The sequence below is a fragment of the Hevea brasiliensis genome, chromosome 2 (assembly GCF_030052815.1).
Source record: "Hevea brasiliensis isolate MT/VB/25A 57/8 chromosome 2, ASM3005281v1, whole genome shotgun sequence".
Classification (NCBI taxonomy): Eukaryota; Viridiplantae; Streptophyta; class Magnoliopsida; order Malpighiales; family Euphorbiaceae; genus Hevea; species Hevea brasiliensis.
Genome location: NC_079494.1, coordinates 4,581,932 through 4,601,119, shown reverse-complemented (window position 1 = coordinate 4,601,119; position 19,188 = coordinate 4,581,932). Strand labels below are relative to the sequence as shown.

Here is a 19,188-nt window from a genome sequence, read left to right as displayed (position 1 = left end):
CCTTTAGAGGCATTGTCAATGCCTTATGACAGACGTGTGCTTTTAATGGTTTTGTCAACATTTCATGGGCACACATGTGCCTTTTTTGTTAGAATATTGTTAACAATTTGAAAGGTAAAAATGTACTATATTTATTGAAAAATAAACAAGACTGTTTACATAAATTGTTGAATAGATTTTGTTGATTTTCCATACTGCCTTCCATATGTGCCAACTTGTCTGCTCTGGGCAGATGACTTTTGTAACCGAATATGGATGCTATTGATTGAAGAATCATGATGTAACTTGTGCTACTTGTTATGTTTTAAGCTTGTTGCGTTTCTATTTATGGCTGCTATGCATACAATTAGATAAAAATGTTGCCATGTAGACCATACAATTAAAAGCTGTAATTTGGAACTAATATTGGATGCTGGGGCAATTTTTTCTTTTCTAATTTTTAATTAATATTCTTAACCAAAAATTAAAGGATTATTAGATTAGGGAATGGTTCACATCTTCACTCCATTTGAATCACAATTACCAATGTTACATCAGCTTTGAGGTGACAGGCCGATGACAGACATCGGTTAGTTCACATCAAGATTCTGAATTGGTTCAAACATTGTAGGAGAAAAAAGACTATTGGTACAATCTCTTCTAACATGGAAGGCTTAACATGTCTCAGCAGATTCTGTGTCGATGCCTGTCTCCGCAAAAGCTTCAATTGCAGGTGTTACCCTTCTAAACTTAAACAATTCTTATTCCGATCAATGCTCTGCAACTGATCCTCCCCATTTCCTAACACGGCTCTCAGCTTCATCTGCCTGCAAATCCAATAAATAGAGGATCAACATTTGCTGATGAAGCAAACAGCTAAAATTCAAGGCAATTTCATTTAGTTATTGAGAAATGTAGAAAGAGGAAATGTACTTCTCTTTTCCAGTTAGTTATTGAAGTGACTATAATCAATATTATGGTCTGCAAACAAATTCCTCCTATCATCCCTGACCAAATACCCTGCAACACAAAAATTGATATATGCATTAGGATGGCATAGATTTCTAAGAAGAGAACTAAGCAAATGTAGTTGCAGAGTAAATCAAGAAGTAGAAAGGTGATAGCTTCGGGTAGTTTAATTACCACGGCGCCAAAACCAAATGTGAATCCCAAGAGAATGCCCGCCGGTAATCCAACGATGTAGTAACAAGCAATGTTGATGTATGCAACAAGAGATTGCCATCCAGCTCCAACAGCAACGCCTTAAATAAAAGCAATAGATGAAATTTAAGAAATAGGAGAAACTGGGATAGGGTCACATTTTAAATGTCTAATGTCCTTCAGGACTTACCAGATAAGACAGGCTGAAGGCTGTTTAGAAGCACAGTGATTGCTAGCAAGGTAGCAAGTCTAGTAGTTTCATTAGCAACTGCCTCACTGGTAGTGAATAGGTATGGGAAATAGTCTCTTGTTGCAAAAACCACAGCCATGCAAATAACCCCTATTGTGATGGATGTTACTGAAACTACTACCACTGAGAATTTCGCAAGCCGATGATTACCAGCTCCAAGTTCATTTGATACTCTCACACTGTCAGGAAAACAACCATGTGTGTGTTATTCATGATATATCTCCATTTCTTGCTGATGAGTGAGCGTATAGGAGAATAGTGTGAAATTTGGAAGATAACTACTGCATAGGATATTACAACTTCTTATTTCAGGATTTAATTCTATATTGTAGACAATAGAGGATATGAGACTTCCATTTCAAACTTGTTAACTAGCAGCAGCTGGTGGCTCTGTTAGGAAATAGAAGAACGGGGAAATTTACCTTATGGCAGCATTGAATCCAATAGCAATCATTGCATCCCATCCCTGTATGTTCATGCTGCAAAATAAGTAGAAATGGATTTAATTACACAAGTTATCTAGAGGATGCTCAACTAGAAATCCTCAAGAGGGTTAGGCAACCCATTAAGCATATGACTGTATATTGACAATGGACTAAGAAACTTTACCATATAGAAATGGCATCAACTGGTATAAGGGGGTTAGGCAAACGACCAGTTACCACCACCAGTATCATCAAGTACCAAAACTCCAAGCTGCAAGTCAATTTTGCTCAATAACATCAGTTTTTTGCCTTGGCCCTTGCATGATACGAATCTATAGTGACGAATTAAAGAGGAAAGGAAAAATTTTACCATAACATAACAGCAGATGCGAAAGAAAGCTTGACAAAACCCCACAAGTCTGCAAATGCAAGCCATGAGAATCCAGACCAAGCGCCATCTGACTTGGTAATGAAAATGTACAACAATTGGCCTATAACTATAAGCCACCATGAAGTGTTGAGGGTGATTGCTGCTCCAGTTAAGCCCCATCCAAGCTTCAGTATTAGCAACCAGCTGAAAACTGCATGCAACACCAGTACCACAGCAGACACCCAGGCCATTACAAACACTTTCCTCTGTGATTGCAAAAACTTCTGTATGGGAAAATTCATTGCATATGCAAACAATTGTGGAAGCATCCACAGAGCAAATTTCCCTGCAACAAATGTCCCAGTCAAGAGTAAGCGTTCCCAAAATCTCATTTATAGTTAAATCAAAACTTTTTTTGGTTTTGTTTGTACCATGAAAAGTATAGTATAAGCAATTAATAAGAAAAGGGAAATAATAAAAACCTGCAGCTTCAGATATCTGAGTAGTCTCTCCAATGACTTCCAGAATAGGAGGAGACCAAACATAAATTGGAACCAATAAGCAGGCAGTGGTCAACAGAATGACCCATGATCTCTGCATATATATGCCTAACATTCTCAGCTGCCCCGCACCGTAGGCTTGCCCACAAAGCGTCTCCAATGCACTACCCATTCCCAACTGCACTCAGACCCAAAAATGCAAAATTAATGTTCTAATTATCGAGTGTTCCAGTTCTAATGTTCTTGTTAATCCTTCTAATGGTTCAGCCTCGATGCCATTACAGGATGTGAGTGAGGCTGCTTTTCTTGATCCTTGAGTCTTTGTTTTTGGAGGTTTTCAACCAAGACTCCAAGACGAAATCAAAACTCAAGAGGCTATAAGTTGACTTTAAAACTTGTGGTGCATATAATAAATCAAGAAATCTATCTTCCATTTAAGAATTTCTGATCGATATATTAAAGAAAACAAAAGAAGCAAGGGCAAGAAGAACTAACCATGACCCCGAAGGCGAGACCGGCAATAACCGAGTTCTCAACGGAAACAGCAGCGAGCTCAACCTCACCAACAAGACCAGCAAAGGTCTGAGTAAGTGCACCCAGTGAATACTGGCAAATGGCAGTAAAGATCGCTGGTCCTGCTAGCTTCCATAGCCTCTTGGACTCTTCCCCAAAATCTCTAATAACGCTAATATGCTTTTGCTCTTGACGGCCACCATTGGGATTGCTATCGAGAAGAGGAGTATCTATGGCCATGGATCACTTGTGCTTGCTAAAGCTCCTAGTCTGCTGCTGTCCTTGCAATAAAAAAGAATTGCTCTCAATCTACTGCGAGTATTTAAGACGTAAAGAAAAGGGGTTTATCAATAAAGATTCTATGATGATCTGTAGTTCTTAGTCAACCAGGTAGAGGTAGGTATGAACTGGTTTAGCATAGCTAGCCGCATAGTGTTTTTGAAAGGTGGTTACAGAAGTTGATTGATGTATAGTGTTCACTTGTATACAAACAAGACCTGGTAAACAAACGAATGATTGTTCAAAGAAATTGATCCTGGAGGGTTGCCAAGATGTCTTTGACATTCTGTTTCTCGCGTCACTTGTCAGTTTTATACCTAAAAGTCACCACCCTTTTCTTCGATCCGCAGCCACTCCCGTTTGCCTAGATGGACTTATATTCACTTAACAACTTTTCCTTTTTTATTTTATTTTAATAATATAATTTAATATTTTTTCTATTTATAAAATCTTTTAAAAAAATGGGTAAATTTGTTTTAAGAGAGTTAAAAGTTAAGGAATTAATTGTTAATTCTTTTACTTTTATTTGAAAGATGTCCTTTTTTTAATAAAAATAATAATCAAAATATACCGTATTAACTTTATTAAAGGATCATAATAGAATTTATAAATTATTTATTAAAAATAATTAATAAGATTCGAACTCTTAAACTAATGATAGTGTTGATTGAATCTTAATAATTCAATCAAACATTCCTAGCTATAGGTGTGAATTTTAAGGTGATAATTAAAAGGTTAATAATTATTATCCGATGTGTAACCCTTCTTATATTAAAGGGAAGAAAAGAATGATGAAGAATAAAAACTATATGTATTTAATTGTAGTAATATTTATTGTAACACCCCAAAATTTTAAATATTATTATTTTATTAGCATTATTGGTATTTTAATTTTATTTAAATTTTAAGAAATTATTTGAGATTTTTCGGATTTTAAAGATCGGGTTCGATTTTCCGAAGATATAAACTTTGATGATTTTTAAAAATTAATTTAAAGACCACGTGGTAAAACTAAAAAAATATATTTGGAGTCTACGTATTTTTCTGAGTTTTTTGGATTTTTTTCGAAATTTTTGGACCTCGTTTTCGGTCCCGAGGCAGAGTAAAAATTCAAAATTTTGTATTTCGAATCGAACCGGCAGAATCGAACCGGACCGGATTGGACCGATCGAATCGGACCGGCTCCCTTCCCTTTTTCTTCCTCTCGCGCGCGTCCCTTCCCCCTTCTCTCTTCCTCCCGTTTTTTCTCTCCTTCTGCCCCTGCCGCCGGCCTGCCATCTCCCCCTGCCACCCTAGCCGACCGGCACCGCCACCCAGCCTTCCCAGCCAGCCGGCCACCGCCCCAAATGGCCGGCAAACGCGCGCGAATTCCCTCCCTCGCGCGCGCGGCGTTTCGACTTCTCCGGCCAAAATCCGGCCGATCCGGCCATCAATTGGACCGGGTCTTGTGTCTAAAATCATCTACTCGGCGAGAGCTTTCCATAAACACCAAGAACGCCGAAATCCATCGAGCGGTTTGTCCAATTTTTGCTCGGGAAGTTTTTAGCCATTTCGACTTTTGGGCTAGATTTCTCGAAAACCGTGAATCCCACGAGAAATCGAGGGTACCAGCACGCTCCACTCGTCGAGAGCTTCGCGGCGACATAAATTTCAAATTTTTCCAACACCGTTTTTCAGTGAGTCCCACGAAACTTCGCAGTGTTTTTCCGAGCATTTAATGAGCTTAGAAAATTCTGAAAATTTTATGTACTAACCCCCGTGTTATGGGCTTCGTGTAGGTATCCTCAATTCGCGGAAATTCGATAGTTGACCGGGTCTGTGAAATTCCGGCCAGACAGACCCGTTACCGGAAAAGTCTCCGAATTGGATCGAGGTTTTGGCTAGCCCCCCATTGTCAGACATCCCGAGCGCGTCCCGGAAGTCGGAATCGGCAAAGGTAAACCCGAACCTTGCTTTTTCGTAATTTTCTAGTGCTTAAATAGGATTAAAAATCCATAAAATATTCGTGGTAGCTTAGAAAATTATGATTCTTTTTACAATAGCTTAGTAATATTGCTAAGGACCGCGGGGCAAAGTTTTAGAATTTTTAGAGCTTGTTTGGGCAGTTTTTGCAAAAATGATCAATTATAAGGACTAAATTGAAATTTTACATATTGTGATGGATGACTGATTTGATGGGCCCAGGAGGGCTGTGTGATGTGATTGAGTTGTAGATATATGGATTGTGAGTATAGAAGTGTGTTTTGAGCCCTTTTGCAGGTTGGGTAGGTCCTAAGTATAGGGGAGACTCTGCCGGATTTTCGGCATGACTTAGGACGTATTTGATCTTTTTCTTTGTTTGTATTGAGTCAAATTTATTAAATGATTGTAATAAAAATTGTCAGGTGAGCCGGGACAGCCTTCTTCCTCCGCCCAGCCGCCACAGTGATTGTCGTCAAGTCTGTGAGTAAAATATTAATTTTAATTGTAATTTCACTATTATTATATGTTCAAGCATGCCCATGCATCACTTATATGCATATATTTATGTAGTTAAACTCTAGGCACAATTTATGTTGCATTGATAACTGTTGAAGTGCCATGATGTTGTTGTGGTAATTTAGAGCAGTGTGCGTGCGTTGGTGTGCGTGTGATGTGGTGTGGACTATGGACAGGACGGGTAGTCACGGCTTGAGTTCTTCGCTGGGACCCGATCCTTCGGGGGGTAGTCACGGCTTGAGTTCTTCACTGGGACCCCCGATTTGATTTATTAAGCGAAAGTCCGGCTTGAGTTCTTCGCTGGCACCAGGTTAGATTTAAGAGAGCTGTATAGGGGATCAGCTCCCATATATTATGATTGATGCTACAGGGTGCGTGAGTGCTCCAAATTACCTTTTTGATGTTATGATGTGAAAATGATGTTGATGCTGCATTTCACTCCACAGGTTGCATTAGTTCTAGATTGTCACGACCCAACCTATGGGCCGGACCGGCACTAGGACCTGGGCCAGCTTAAAGCCCCCGAGGCCCGTAGTAAGCCTAACTATTCCTCAAATCCATAACCAGGCCCACAATTTAGACCCAATATGCATATAAGATAATTTAAATTAAACTGTTATAATTTCATTTTTGGCCAACTTAGCCCAGAACTTTTCAGAAAACTAAAATCAGGGGAGCCCAGCTCAACCCTATTACCTCATTTATAACCATTTAAAACTCATAAAAAATTTTTCTTTTCATTTATTAATATGAAAACTTGAATTCATACAGTCTCTGATAGGCTTAATGCTACTACTAGCACATGCGGAGTCCTAAATTTACAAATTTAGAGAATAATAATATAATTAAGTAATCTTTTCATAACCTGAGAGGAAAGGGACAGGTTATTCTGAAAAATGTCTCCTCCTGTAGCCTGGAAAAAATATTGAACAGGAGTGAGCGTTCGACTCAGAGAGTAAAATATCAATTTTAACCATAATCTCTATAACTATCTAAAACTAATGCATCCTGTAGAGTGAAATGCAACATCAACATCATTTTCACATCATAACATCAAAAAGGTAATTTGGAGCGCTCACACACCCTGTAGTATCAATCATAACATATGGGAGCTGATCCCTATCTGACTCTCTTAAATCCAACCTGGTGCCAGCGAATTACTCAAGCTCGGACTTCCACTTAATAACCAAATCGAGGGTCCCAGCAAATTACTCAAGCCGTGACTACCCCTCGAAGGATCGGGTCCCAGCGAATTACTCAAGCCGTGACTACCCCGTCCTATCCATAGTCCACACCACATCACACGCACGCCAACGCACTGCTTGCTCCAAATTACCACAACAACATCCATGGCACATCAACAGTTATGAATGCAACATAAATCGTGCCTAGAGTTTAACTACATAAATATATGCATATAAGTGATGCATGGGCATGCTGAACATATAATAATATCGAAATTACAATTAAAATTAATATTTTACTCACGATTACAAATCGACTATTGTGGCTGCTGGATGCAGGAAAATAGTTGATCTCGATCACCTAATAATTAAATTATAAATTTATTAGTACTAACTCAAAATAAAACTCTAAAGAGGCAATAGACAGCCTAATTCATGCCGAAAATCCGGCAGAGTTTCCCCTATACCTGGGACCTACCCAACCTGCAAAGAGGCTCAAATAACACTTCTAAATTCTCAATTTCCACAATCACATCTCATTAATATCACATGGCCCCTCCTGGGCCCTCCAAATCAGACTATACTCAAAATCTTAAAAATTACGTTTTAGTCCCTATAATTGATATTTTTCAAAAACCCACTCAAACAAGCTCTAAAAATTTTAAAATTTTGCCCCGCGGTCTTTAATAATATTATAAGGCTATGGCAAAATAAATTGTAATTTTCTAATCACCCATGAATATTTTATTCAAGAATTTTACTCAATTTCCTAAGTTTTCAACAGCTAACATATTCTTAATTCAACCCAATTTAATATTTACATATTTAAACTTCCATCTTCAAGCTTCAACCAATTATATAAAATTTAATTATCTTAATTTCAAACAATCTTATATGCCTATATGCTAAAAATCTAACTAAAATCCATCCATATTTCTCAAAAATATTCTACGATCACCCAAAAATTCAACTAACACCATAGAATATCTCCAAATAATTTTACTTTCATCATATATTTTTCTTAGAATTTTTCTCCAATTTTTCCTGTTTAAGAAACACTGTATTTATGCTCTACAGACAGAGAAATAATAAAAATTGTCTTACCCGAAGTTTATCTGTGTCTCAAAAATTTCAAAAATTTATGAGGAAGCCTCTGGAAGTTGAACCATCTCCATAGCTCACCGGGCCACTTGCCGTACCACCGCGCACGGTGGCCGGCCGCCGGTCGCCGGCGACATTTGCCGAATCTGATCATACCACCATGTTCCTCTCCTCTTCCTCAGTCCATATGTGGTCTCGGATCGTCGATCCAACGGTCGGATCGTCGTAGATCTGACGAAAAAGCTTGAAAAAACCGAAACTTCTCTCCTCTATATCTCACTCATCCGACCTCCATTTGCTTCAAAATTGGTATCAAAAGAAAGCTCTCGGAACAAGCTTTCCAACGCCACCGGAATCGCCTCGATCGGACGTCGGATGAAGCCGGAATCGCGCCGGAAAGCCGCTGCCCACTGTGCGCGCGTTTTCTCTCTCCTCTCCCTCTCTTGCCGCCGTTTCTGGTGGTCCTGGTGGTCGCCGGAGGGTCGCCGGCCGGTGGGGAGCTGCTTGGGACGTCGCCGGCCGGTCACCGGAGAAAGGAAGAAGAAGAAGAAAGGGAAGGAGAGGAGAGAAGAGAAATTGGGGGGGGGGGGGGGGTTTCCGGCCGTTTTTCTTTTGAAATTTTTTTTTTTTTTTTTTTTTTTTATAAAAAGGCTGCTGTGACAGTGGGAAACCCACTGTCACACGCCAATCCCATTCTTCAAATTTTTTTTTTTTTTTTTTAATTTTCTGGGTTGTTACATTCTTCCCCCCTTAAGAAAAATTCGTCCTCGAATTTTCGAATAAACAAGAGATATGGAAAAGAATATTATCGAAATAAGTGCAATCATTACTCCTCCAGCTATGCAGATATTGGTAAAACATTTATTCTTCGAACTCTTCGTATATTATATATGACATTCTACTGTTCTCTGATTCTACTATAGTGTCCTATTTGTCATCATCTCTTTCTAGAGATGCTCCTATCTCTTGGCTATTCATTGACTATTTTTCTGACATCTCAAGTATTCGCTATATCTCACTGTTCTTGACTTGATGTCTCATAACTTCAATCAACCTTAGTGCTTACCTCACTTTTATTACGCCCCAACATGTCTCTTGGTGACTTCAGTCATCATTCCTTTGTTTTAATAATCTCTGTTTTCCCCAATGACATAACTTATGTTCCTTATTCCATGATATCCTATGAGTAGCTTTCCTGTAGCACCTAATCTAGGCATCTTGTTCGAGATCTTCACTCTTCTTATGACTTCAGTGGTTAATACCTATAAATCTTCTCACTCCCATTATACTTTAAATTTTTAATCTCTCTTGTGTCATTACTAAGGTACTTAGACCAACCTCTATCGATCTTATGTAACTAGTCAGGTAGAGTTTCCTCCAAGGGCCAAGTGTATCATTTATCAATATTGGAAAGTAAACTGGGTCTCTCCTTCTAGGTAACAAAAGTGTTTATATTCTCTGACAACTCAACCCATGCGACTTATCAATTCTCACTCCTTCTCTGGAATATAAATATCTAGACTTCTTCCTATAGCTTCTTAGTATGTGGCCTACTTCTGACACATTAGCACTCAGATCGAGGCTCTACTACTCCTTTAATCTATCATCTCATAATAACTTGTTTTAAACGTCTCTTAGTGTGTTCCTAGCATACCTATTCCTCCTTATCCTCATCATTATAACTGGCTCTATCGAGCTCTTTTTCTGTCATTTGCATCTTATCCACTTCCCTTTTCCTATTTTTGGTATTGTTGGTATCTTTTCAACCTGCTGTACTTATTCCTTAATTTTAGTCCTATTTCACCCTTACACCTTTTTCCTTCAAGGATGTCCATCCCATCATCAACTTTAACTTTCATTTTATTTCTTAGTTACTAGTTCTATTACTTCGGGAATTCTAACCTTACGATTTTCTCTTACCAGCACATTCTTCACCTTTTGTAACACTTATAATTAACCATAGAAAATTCTTTTTGCATCCCCTTTTACCAACTTAACTATCAGAACATTATCATTCCCTACCTCTCTTAGTAGGAAATTACACATCCTAGATGGATATGAGCCCTTGAAACTATAAGTTCCATCTGAACTAACACGGCTGTGAGAAATGTGTGCCATGCCTTAATCCTAAACAAAATACTTCACATGTTCATTCTCCTTAATAAAATCACATATACTGCCCATAGCTTTCCAAACTTCAGCTTCATCTTTTCCTATTAGCAACAATCTCATTCGCTGTAACTCATTCACAATTAGTATTCTCTCCAGCTCATAATTTAAAATAGTCACAAGCCTTAGTAGCTAACTCAATTTGACTCCTGTTATTACTCTGATCGTCCTTTCATACTTAATACTAGGTATGCACTTACAGTCATTCTCATATCACGAAATTGTATATGAATTGGTGCCTACCAAACTCTCAAATAACTAGGTCTCCTTGACTCTGTCTCCGTTCCTTATATAACCCTCTAGAACCAATAGCACAAACTAAACTTGAAAAGAAAGAAAAATATCCTCTTATATTCAACTACGCCCGATTGTCCATATAATAACGTTTAATCTATGTTTCTTGGTCTTTCTCTTCAAATTTCATCATCTCTTAGCACAATTGTGCTCTACCTATAAGATATCATCTGCATGAACACTTTACCGTACCATTGTCCTTCCTGACATAATATTTTATAATTTATTAACTTTACTTATACTCGACCAATGATTCATATCTATCATCGTTTATATTGTGCCCTTAACTTTTGTTGATTCCTGAAAGATTTCTCTCACTAATAAATTCTTCCAACACTAATTCCACCCTTATCTATGGTCATTAATTTGATCCTTGAACTTTCTAGTAATTTATTACCATCCATACTTGTCACTTTTCATTCTACCCCTACTGTTGTTCTGTCGTTATTACTTCACTGCAAAGTGATTCTGTTGATCACACTAAAATGTTTGCCTGACATTCATAACGAACCTCTAACTACCTTCTCACTATCTCAAAAGTCTAACCTAAAACTTATGTGTCATTATCTATAATTCTTTCCACTCATCATACCTATTTGATCCCGTAGACTGACTTTTATTCAACTTACTATTTACTAACTTCTTTTTCTCTACCTAATTAGGTAGTCCGCAATACCATCGCACACCTTCTAGCATTTACTCATTATTATGTTATTCCATACCTCCATCACTATTCTCACTAATGTGGTCCCATTTTGGGTTTTCCATCCTTGTCATTCTCCTTGCCAAGAATAACACTTAGTCTACCCTATATCTTAACTTTATTCCGTTTATTACGCGCCCTTCAGATTGTCCTTTCATTCATTTCCTTTGTCTTACCCAAAATAGAACTTGACTATTCTATCCCTGGTTTCATTCTTCTTCCTAACATGACAGCTGTACTTGCTGACTATATCTTTCAGAGTCTCTACCGCGTTATCACATATCTGTGCTACTCAGATTTGGTCCTTTGACCACTCTAGCTGGTATTCCCACTGGCATTTAGATTATATTGCATCTGCAATGAATTGTCCAAACTTTCGTTCTGTACTTTTTCTATCCATTGGCCTTCTATAATTTATCTTTGCTAATTTATTTCTCTTAACACTATTATAATTAGATTATACTATTATTTTGATCAATATGAAGTTAGAAAAGAACTCAGGAAATTGCGGTCATACCTTTATCGTATGATTTCTATTCTTATCCTTTAGCTTACATAATACCTTTACTACCTCGAGAACTGATTCTGCAGTAATTTTATTTATTTGTTATTATTATTATTATTATTATTATTATTATTATTATTATTATTATTATTATTATTATTATTATTATTATTATTATTTTCCATGTTTACTCAATTTGCCAAAACTTAAGATTCCGGGCACCCAAACCCGTCATCCAATTCAAAGGATTTACATCCATCGTGATCTGATTATATATGATTCCTATAATGAAACTTGTATCCTCTGCGGGATACAGAGCCAACTACTCTCTACCACACTCTACGGTCCATCCGGGTACTATTTGGTTGGTCACCATCATTAGTAATAACTTTCGATCCCTTCTGAAAAGATAGGACTACACCCTAACTTGCTGCAACAAAGGTACTACATTTACCACCTTGCCCAAACCATGTCAAATTAATGACTCTCCTATCATATCATATCTCTGTGAATCATCAATTCATAGTTTTGACCGTCCCTAGGTAGTAGGGTTGCACTTTACACCTTGCTAATACACACAAGGTATCCTATTCTCACTAAGTTCTAAGCAAAACGTCTGTCATTCTGCAAAAATCATCCAAAATTCCATACCGAAGACTAGATGGTCTCACTCTATAGGTGTCACTTTTACTTGCAACTAGTCCGAAACCTCTGGTCTGATGGCAACTCTTAATGCAACTCTAGCTCATGCTAGGGTAACCGAGTCATTGACTCTAGTTACCACCTAACTGTAACCTTTCGATATTCTAGCTCTAGACTCTTAACCAGGAGTTCCCAACTCCTCTGAGATATAAAACTGCATTGGTATTCTTTGTACCAAAGCAGAGGCCATCGATAAACACCCTCATTATGGAGCACCACGGGGATGCACGCGACTCTACACAATAATCTCATGTCGATCTTGTATGTCTGCGACTACAGAGGCGGACATTGAGAACATTGTATAGTTACTACGATACGTCTGTGGACTAGGTCTCTTAATATATTATCTCTCTTGAATATTATATTATCACAAACTTATTCTAACTGGGTCATCCACGATGACGCCGATGGTATCCTCATCCTTATCTAGGCAACAGCTGTACTTTCAAGACTCACCTTTATGTACTCGTGCCTTGCACGAAATGGGCACACCATTTAAACCCATACTGACAAAATATAACATTTCTTGGAGTACGTATCCTCATGATAGATCTCACATGTCTACTAACTCTCTTTCACATTTCTATGTACTCCACGAAAATCAAGACACTAATTGAGGCACTTTTATATTTCCCGAGGTATAACGCAGAATCTAGAAATAAAGAATTACAGAAAAAGACGAAACAGAATCCTATACTCCGCATGTAACATCCTAACAAGACTCCTTTTACACTCCCAAGTATATTCTTTCCCATGAATCTAGAGCCTAAGCTCTGATACCAACTTTGTCACGACCCAACCTATGGGCCGGACCGGCACTAGGACACAGGCGACTTAAAGCCCCCGAGGCCCGTAGTAAGCCTAACTATTCCTCAAATCCATAACCAGGCCCACAATTTAGACCCAATATGCATATAAGATAATTTAAATTAAACTGTTATAATTTCATTTTGGGCCAACTTAGCCCAGAACTTTTCAGAAAACTAAAATCAGGGGAGCCCAGCTCAACCCTATTACCTCATTTATAACCATTTAAAACTCATAAAAAATTTTTCTTTTCATTTATTAATATGAAAACTTGAATTCATACAGTCTCTGATAGGCTTAATGCTACTACTAGCACATGCGGAGTCCTAAATTTACAAATTTAGAGAATAATAATATAATTAAGTAATCTTTTCATAACCTGAGAGGAAAGGGACAGGTTATTCTGAAAAATGTCTCCTCCTGTAGCCTGGAAAAATATTGAACAGGAGTGAGCGTTCGACTCAGAGAGTAAAATATCAATTTTAACCATAATCTCTATAACTATCTAAAACTAATGCATCCTGTAGAGTGAAATGCAACATCAACATCATTTTCACATCATAACATCAAAAAGGTAATTTGGAGCGCTCACACACCCTGTAGTATCAATCATAACATATGGAGCTGATCCCTATCTGACTCTCTTAAATCCAACTTTGGTGCCGGTAATTACTCAAGCTCGGACTTCCACTTAATAACCAAATCGAGGGTCCCAGCGAATTACTCAAGCCGTGACTACCCCTCGAAGGATCGGGTCCCAGCGAATTACTCAAGCCGTGACTACCCCGTCCTATCCATAGTCCACACCACATCACACGCACGCCAACGCACGCACACTGCTCCAAATTACCACAACAACATCCATGGCACATCAACAGTTATGAATGCAACATAAATCGTGCCTAGAGTTTAACTACATAAATATATGCATATAAGTGATGCATGGGCATGCTTGAACATATAATAATATCGAAATTACAATTAAAATTAATATTCTACTCACAGTACACCGTCGACTATTGTGGCTGCTGGATGCAGGAAAATAGTTGATCTCGATCACCTAATAATTAAATTATAAATTTATTAGTACTAACTCAAAATAAAACTCTAAAGAGGCAATAGACAGCCTAATTCATGCCGAAAATCGTGAGTTTCCTATACAGGACCTACCCAACTGCAAAGAGGCTCAAATAACACTTATAAATTCTAAATTTCAAAAATCAAATATAATTAATATCAAATGGCACATCCTGGGCCCTCCAAATCAGACTATACTCAAAATCTTAAAAATTACGTTTTAGTCCCTATAATTGATATTTTTCAAAAACCCACTCAAACAAGCTCTAAAAATTTTAAATTTTTGCCCCGCGGTCTTTAATAATATTATAAGGCTATGGCAAAATAAATTGTAATTTTCTAATCACCCATGAATATTTTATTCAAGAATTTTACTCAATTTCCTAAGTTTTCAACAGCTAACATATTCTTAATTCAACCCAATTTAATATTTACATATTTAAACTTCCATCTTCAAGCTTCAACCAATTATATAAAATTTAATTATCTTAATTTCAAACAATCTTATATGCCTATATGCTAAAAATCTAACTAAAATCCATCCATATTTCTCAAAAATATTCTACGATCACCCAAAAATTCAACTAACACCATAGAATATCTCCAAATAATTTTACTTTCATCATATATTTTTCTTAGAATTTTTCTCCAATTTTTCCTGTTTAAGAAACACTGTATTTATGCTCTACAGACAGAGAAATAATAAAAATTGTCTTACCCGAAGTTTATCTGTGTCTCAAAAATTTCAAAAATTTATGAGGAAGCCTCTGGAAGTTGAACCATCTCCATAGCTCACCGGGCCACCGCCGGCACCACCGCGCACTGTGGCCAGCCGCCGGTCGCCGGCGACATTTGCCGAATCTGATCATACCACCATGTTCCTCTCCTCTTCCTCAGTCCATATGTGGTCTCGGATCGTCGATCCAACGGTCGGATCGTCGTAGATCTGACGAAAAAGCTTGAAAAACCCGAAACTTCTCTCCTCCATATCTCACTCATCCGACCTCCATTTGCTTCAAAATTGGTATCAAAAGAAAGCTCTCGGAACAAGCTTTCCAACGCCACCGGAATCGCCTCGATCGGACGTCGGATGAAGCCGGAATCGCGCCGGAAAGCCGCTGCCCACTGTGCGCGCGTTTTCTCTATCTCTCCCTCTCTTGCCGCCGTTTCTGGTGGTCCTGGACGTCGTCGGAGGGTCGCCGGCCGGTGGGGAGCTGCTTGGGACGTCGCCGGCCGGTCACCGGAGAAAGGAAGAAGAAGAAGGGAGGGAAGGAGAGGGAGAGAAGAGAAATGGGGGGGGGGGGGGTTTCCTCCCGTTTTTCTTTTGAAATTTTTTTTTTTTTTTTTATAAAAAGGCTACTGTGACAGTGGGAAACCCACTGTCACACGCCAATCCCATTCTTCAAATTTTTTTTTTTTTTTTTTTTAATTTTCTGGGTTGTTACATAGATAGTTATAGAGATTATGGTTAAAATTGATATTTTACTCTCTGAGTCGAACGCTCACTCTTGTTCAAAAATTTTTCCAGGCCACAGGAGGATATTTTTGAGGTTAACCTGCTTTCTCCCTCGCAGGTCGATTACTACTGTTTGTATAAACTTGTTAAATCTTAGAATTTTCGCATGTGTTAGAAATGTTTATTTGATTTGGGTCTGTAAACTAAATTATTATTTTTGGACCTGTAAACTTAATATTCTATGCATGTTGGATGGATTGGATGAGGGAGCTGAGCTCCCATTTATTTTTATGCTGATGAGTATGTGGAGGGTGAGCTGAGCTCCCCAATTGAGTATTTATTGTGTTTACAGGTCGGGTGAGTCGAAAACTCCCCGTTGGAAAGTCCATTTTATGGCCGGACTCTGTCCGTTTGTTTTCTTGAATTTGGGCCCAAATGGGCCTTAAAGTTGGGTTAATGAACAGTTAGGCTTACTACGGGCCTCGGAGGCTTTAGGCTGGTCCAGGTCCTAGTGCCGGTCCGGCCCATAGGTTGGGTCGTGACATTTATTAGATCTAAAATTAATAATACAATATAAAGTATAAAATAACAATAAATTATTTATTAAAAATAATAAATTTAAAATTAAATAATTAAATAATTAAATATAATTAGTCATCTTTCTTATAATTATCAAATTTAAAAAATATTTATAAAAAAACCTTATTTTCAAATTTTTTTATTATATTTTATATTAATAAAATTATCAATTAAATTCTATATTTTTTATTTTTTTTAATTATATTTTATCATTTACGTGATGTAATTTCTGAAATGGTGTGATGTAATATTTCTATTAATAAATTAATGGCACAAGTAACAGTAGGATATAATTAATAAAAATTAAAAAGTATAAAATTTAATTAATAATTTAATTAATATAAAATATAATTAAATAAAATTAAAGTTTTTTTTTTTACGACCTCCTGTTTTGTTTAAATTATTTCCATCGACTGATTACTCGTGAAATTAGGGACGTTAGGAGCAGATTAGGATGTCCTTCTTTGGAGTAAAATTTCGTTCATACAATCTGTGGACCACTTTATGTATTTATTTTTTTTTTCTTTTTAATTTGCTTCTGCACGGATTAATAGTAATAAATAAGGAAAGGATTGCATATCTATTTAAACAATAAATTACTGGAACCATATAATAATTTAGCTATTTAATTTTAAAACTAAAAGTGGTAATCAACTTGACTACCATAACTAATTTTCATTTTACTTGTCAACCCCAGTTTCTGGTCAGTTTCATGAAGTGCGTATCCATGCCCATGGCCATTTTCTGTTATCTCTTTTCAGGCAACTCAAGTAGTAGACATTGAAGATTGGGTACATCTTTTCAATTTGATCAACCATTTAACGTTTAAAATTTTGGGTTATCCCATTCATTAAGGCTAGGCTTTGACGATTGGTGAAAGGGTTGCGAAAGCGAAGTGGGTGAAATACAGATATTCGTTAAAACTGCAACTAAGTTCATTTCATCCACATAAACTGAAGTACCTGAAAAATATCCAAGCTTACAAGAGAGAGTCTACTGGCAGGCTAACCACATTTTCAGTTTGGCTCTGTCTAGAAAGGTAGGTGTGGTTTGGTCATGTTGCAACCTCCAATTGCCTTCAACCCCCGCCAACCATCCTTTTGTTTTTCCAATTTTTAGTGGATAAATTAATCATAAAAAAACAAAAACCTGGTGGTTAAGTTGTTTTGTGGATGTCCTTCAACGGTTCGGTGGACAAATTGTTAATTTATCTTAATGGCTTGCTTGATTTTAAATCTTTTTTTCTAAGTGCAACCAACTTTTTTATTTCTTTCCTGGCCCCTCCTTCACAGTTATGATAAATCTTTGTTAGAATTATGATTCAAAATTTTAGTGGGATTTGGAGATACCTTTTTCTGATTTGGGTGGGAGATAGAGGAATATTTTCTATATAAAGTAGAACTCTTATTTTAATGTTATTCTTAAATTGAGTGGGACTCCTAATAAAATTAGAATTGAGAAAATTAACACTATAATTAGGAGAATGGTGAAAAAAGTTATTTGGCTTTTAACTCATGGAGTGAGACTGTTGTCCATTGCAGAGAGAGGCTTTGCTAATTACTGAGGATTTGACTCAACCTATTGATGAGGGGCACTTGCTCATTACAATGGAGAGAGACTTCGGTTTAAGGTGGAAAAATGACATAAATTTTAAAAAGAAGAAATTTTTGTCAATTAGTGAGAGGACTCTTGCCCATATAGTTGAAAACACTTTTTGTGGTGTAGTATTGTAATAGTAAATATATTTAGTTATGTTTAAAGAAAACTGAGAGAGACTAACTAATATATTTACTATAAGTAGTTTAATGTAATATAGGTTTTCTTGGATGTAATTGAGTTTATGGATAGTATAGTTTTGAACTTGCAATGATATTTATTTATTGACGATAATAGAAGATGGCATGTCCGGATGTAACACTATGTTGAGAAGGTGAACTACGTAGATATTATTATTTTGTGTATTTGCTTTATTTTTTTGCAATTTATACTCTTTCACGATGCACAACAAATTGATATTAGAGCATGGGAATGATCTTGGTGAGTTTGGTTGAAGGTAGAGCTGATGCAAAATGTAGAAAGTCACACATGTAACAATGTTGGTGATGGAGAATTGAAATTGAAGTGGAGCTCTTCATGCAAAACTAAGAAGATTGATGAAGCGAAAATATTTTGAAAAAAGAAGCAAGTTACACCTAAGAAGAAGATTGGAAAGATTGATGATTTGAAGGTTTCAAGTCAAGCATGGAAAAATGATGATTGAAAGCACCCAAGAATTCAAGGTGTGCAATGGTTTATGGATTTTGAGTCAAGGTAGGGATTGTTAGAATTATTATTCAAAATCCTAGTGAAATTTGGAGAAACCTTTTTTATAATTTGAGTGGAAGAAATATTCCTCAATAGGATAGAGGAATATTTCCTATATAAAATAGAACTCTTATTTTAGTGTTATTCTTAAATTTAGTTAAACTCCTAATCAAATTAGGATTGATAAAATTAACACTATAACTAGAAGAGTGATGAAAAATGTTATTAAACTTTCAGCTCATAGAGCGTAGCTGTTGTCCATTGCAGAGAGGGGTGTCAATTGCTGAGAATTTAACTCTGTTTATTGATGAGGGATACTTGCTCATTACAGTGGAGAGAGGCTTCGATCTAT

The 19,188-nt window shown here is 37.0% G+C and overlaps 1 protein-coding gene and 1 long non-coding RNA gene across 2 annotated transcripts; both read right to left on the bottom strand.

Annotated features, from left to right (window-relative positions):
• Positions 1 to 479: 479 nt before the first annotated feature.
• LOC110671053 (protein DETOXIFICATION 33) lies at positions 480 to 3,706 on the bottom strand. The gene is made up of 9 exons (XM_021833427.2): positions 3,181 to 3,706; positions 2,668 to 2,863; positions 2,186 to 2,531; positions 2,000 to 2,086; positions 1,813 to 1,869; positions 1,331 to 1,569; positions 1,123 to 1,241; positions 913 to 999; positions 480 to 806 (listed from the first exon to the last, which is right to left on the bottom strand). Exons 1-9 carry the CDS (start codon positions 3,436 to 3,438, stop codon positions 750 to 752), a joined length of 1,446 nt encoding a protein of 481 aa, XP_021689119.2. The 5' UTR covers positions 3,439 to 3,706; the 3' UTR covers positions 480 to 749.
• A 9,735-nt stretch (positions 3,707 to 13,441) lies between these two features.
• LOC131172102 (uncharacterized) lies at positions 13,442 to 15,774 on the bottom strand. The gene is made up of 3 exons (XR_009142713.1): positions 15,216 to 15,774; positions 14,424 to 14,480; positions 13,442 to 13,847 (listed from the first exon to the last, which is right to left on the bottom strand). It is a non-coding gene; the product is annotated as an uncharacterized LOC131172102 (long non-coding RNA).
• Between the last annotated feature and the right edge of the window lie 3,414 nt (positions 15,775 to 19,188).

Bases quoted from the DNA above. Each gene is read 5' to 3' on its own strand.
- LOC110671053 (XM_021833427.2), bottom strand. From the start codon at position 3,438: ATGGCCATAGATACTCCTCTTCTCGATAGCAATCCCAATGGTGGCCGT. The intron at 2,087-2,185 runs GTAAAATTTTTC...ATTGACTTGCAG, and splicing joins GCATCTGCTGTTATGTTATG to CTTGGAGTTTTGGTACTTGA. The intron at 1,000-1,122 runs GTAATTAAACTA...TTTGTGTTGCAG, and splicing joins CATTTGGTTTTGGCGCCGTG to GGTATTTGGTCAGGGATGAT.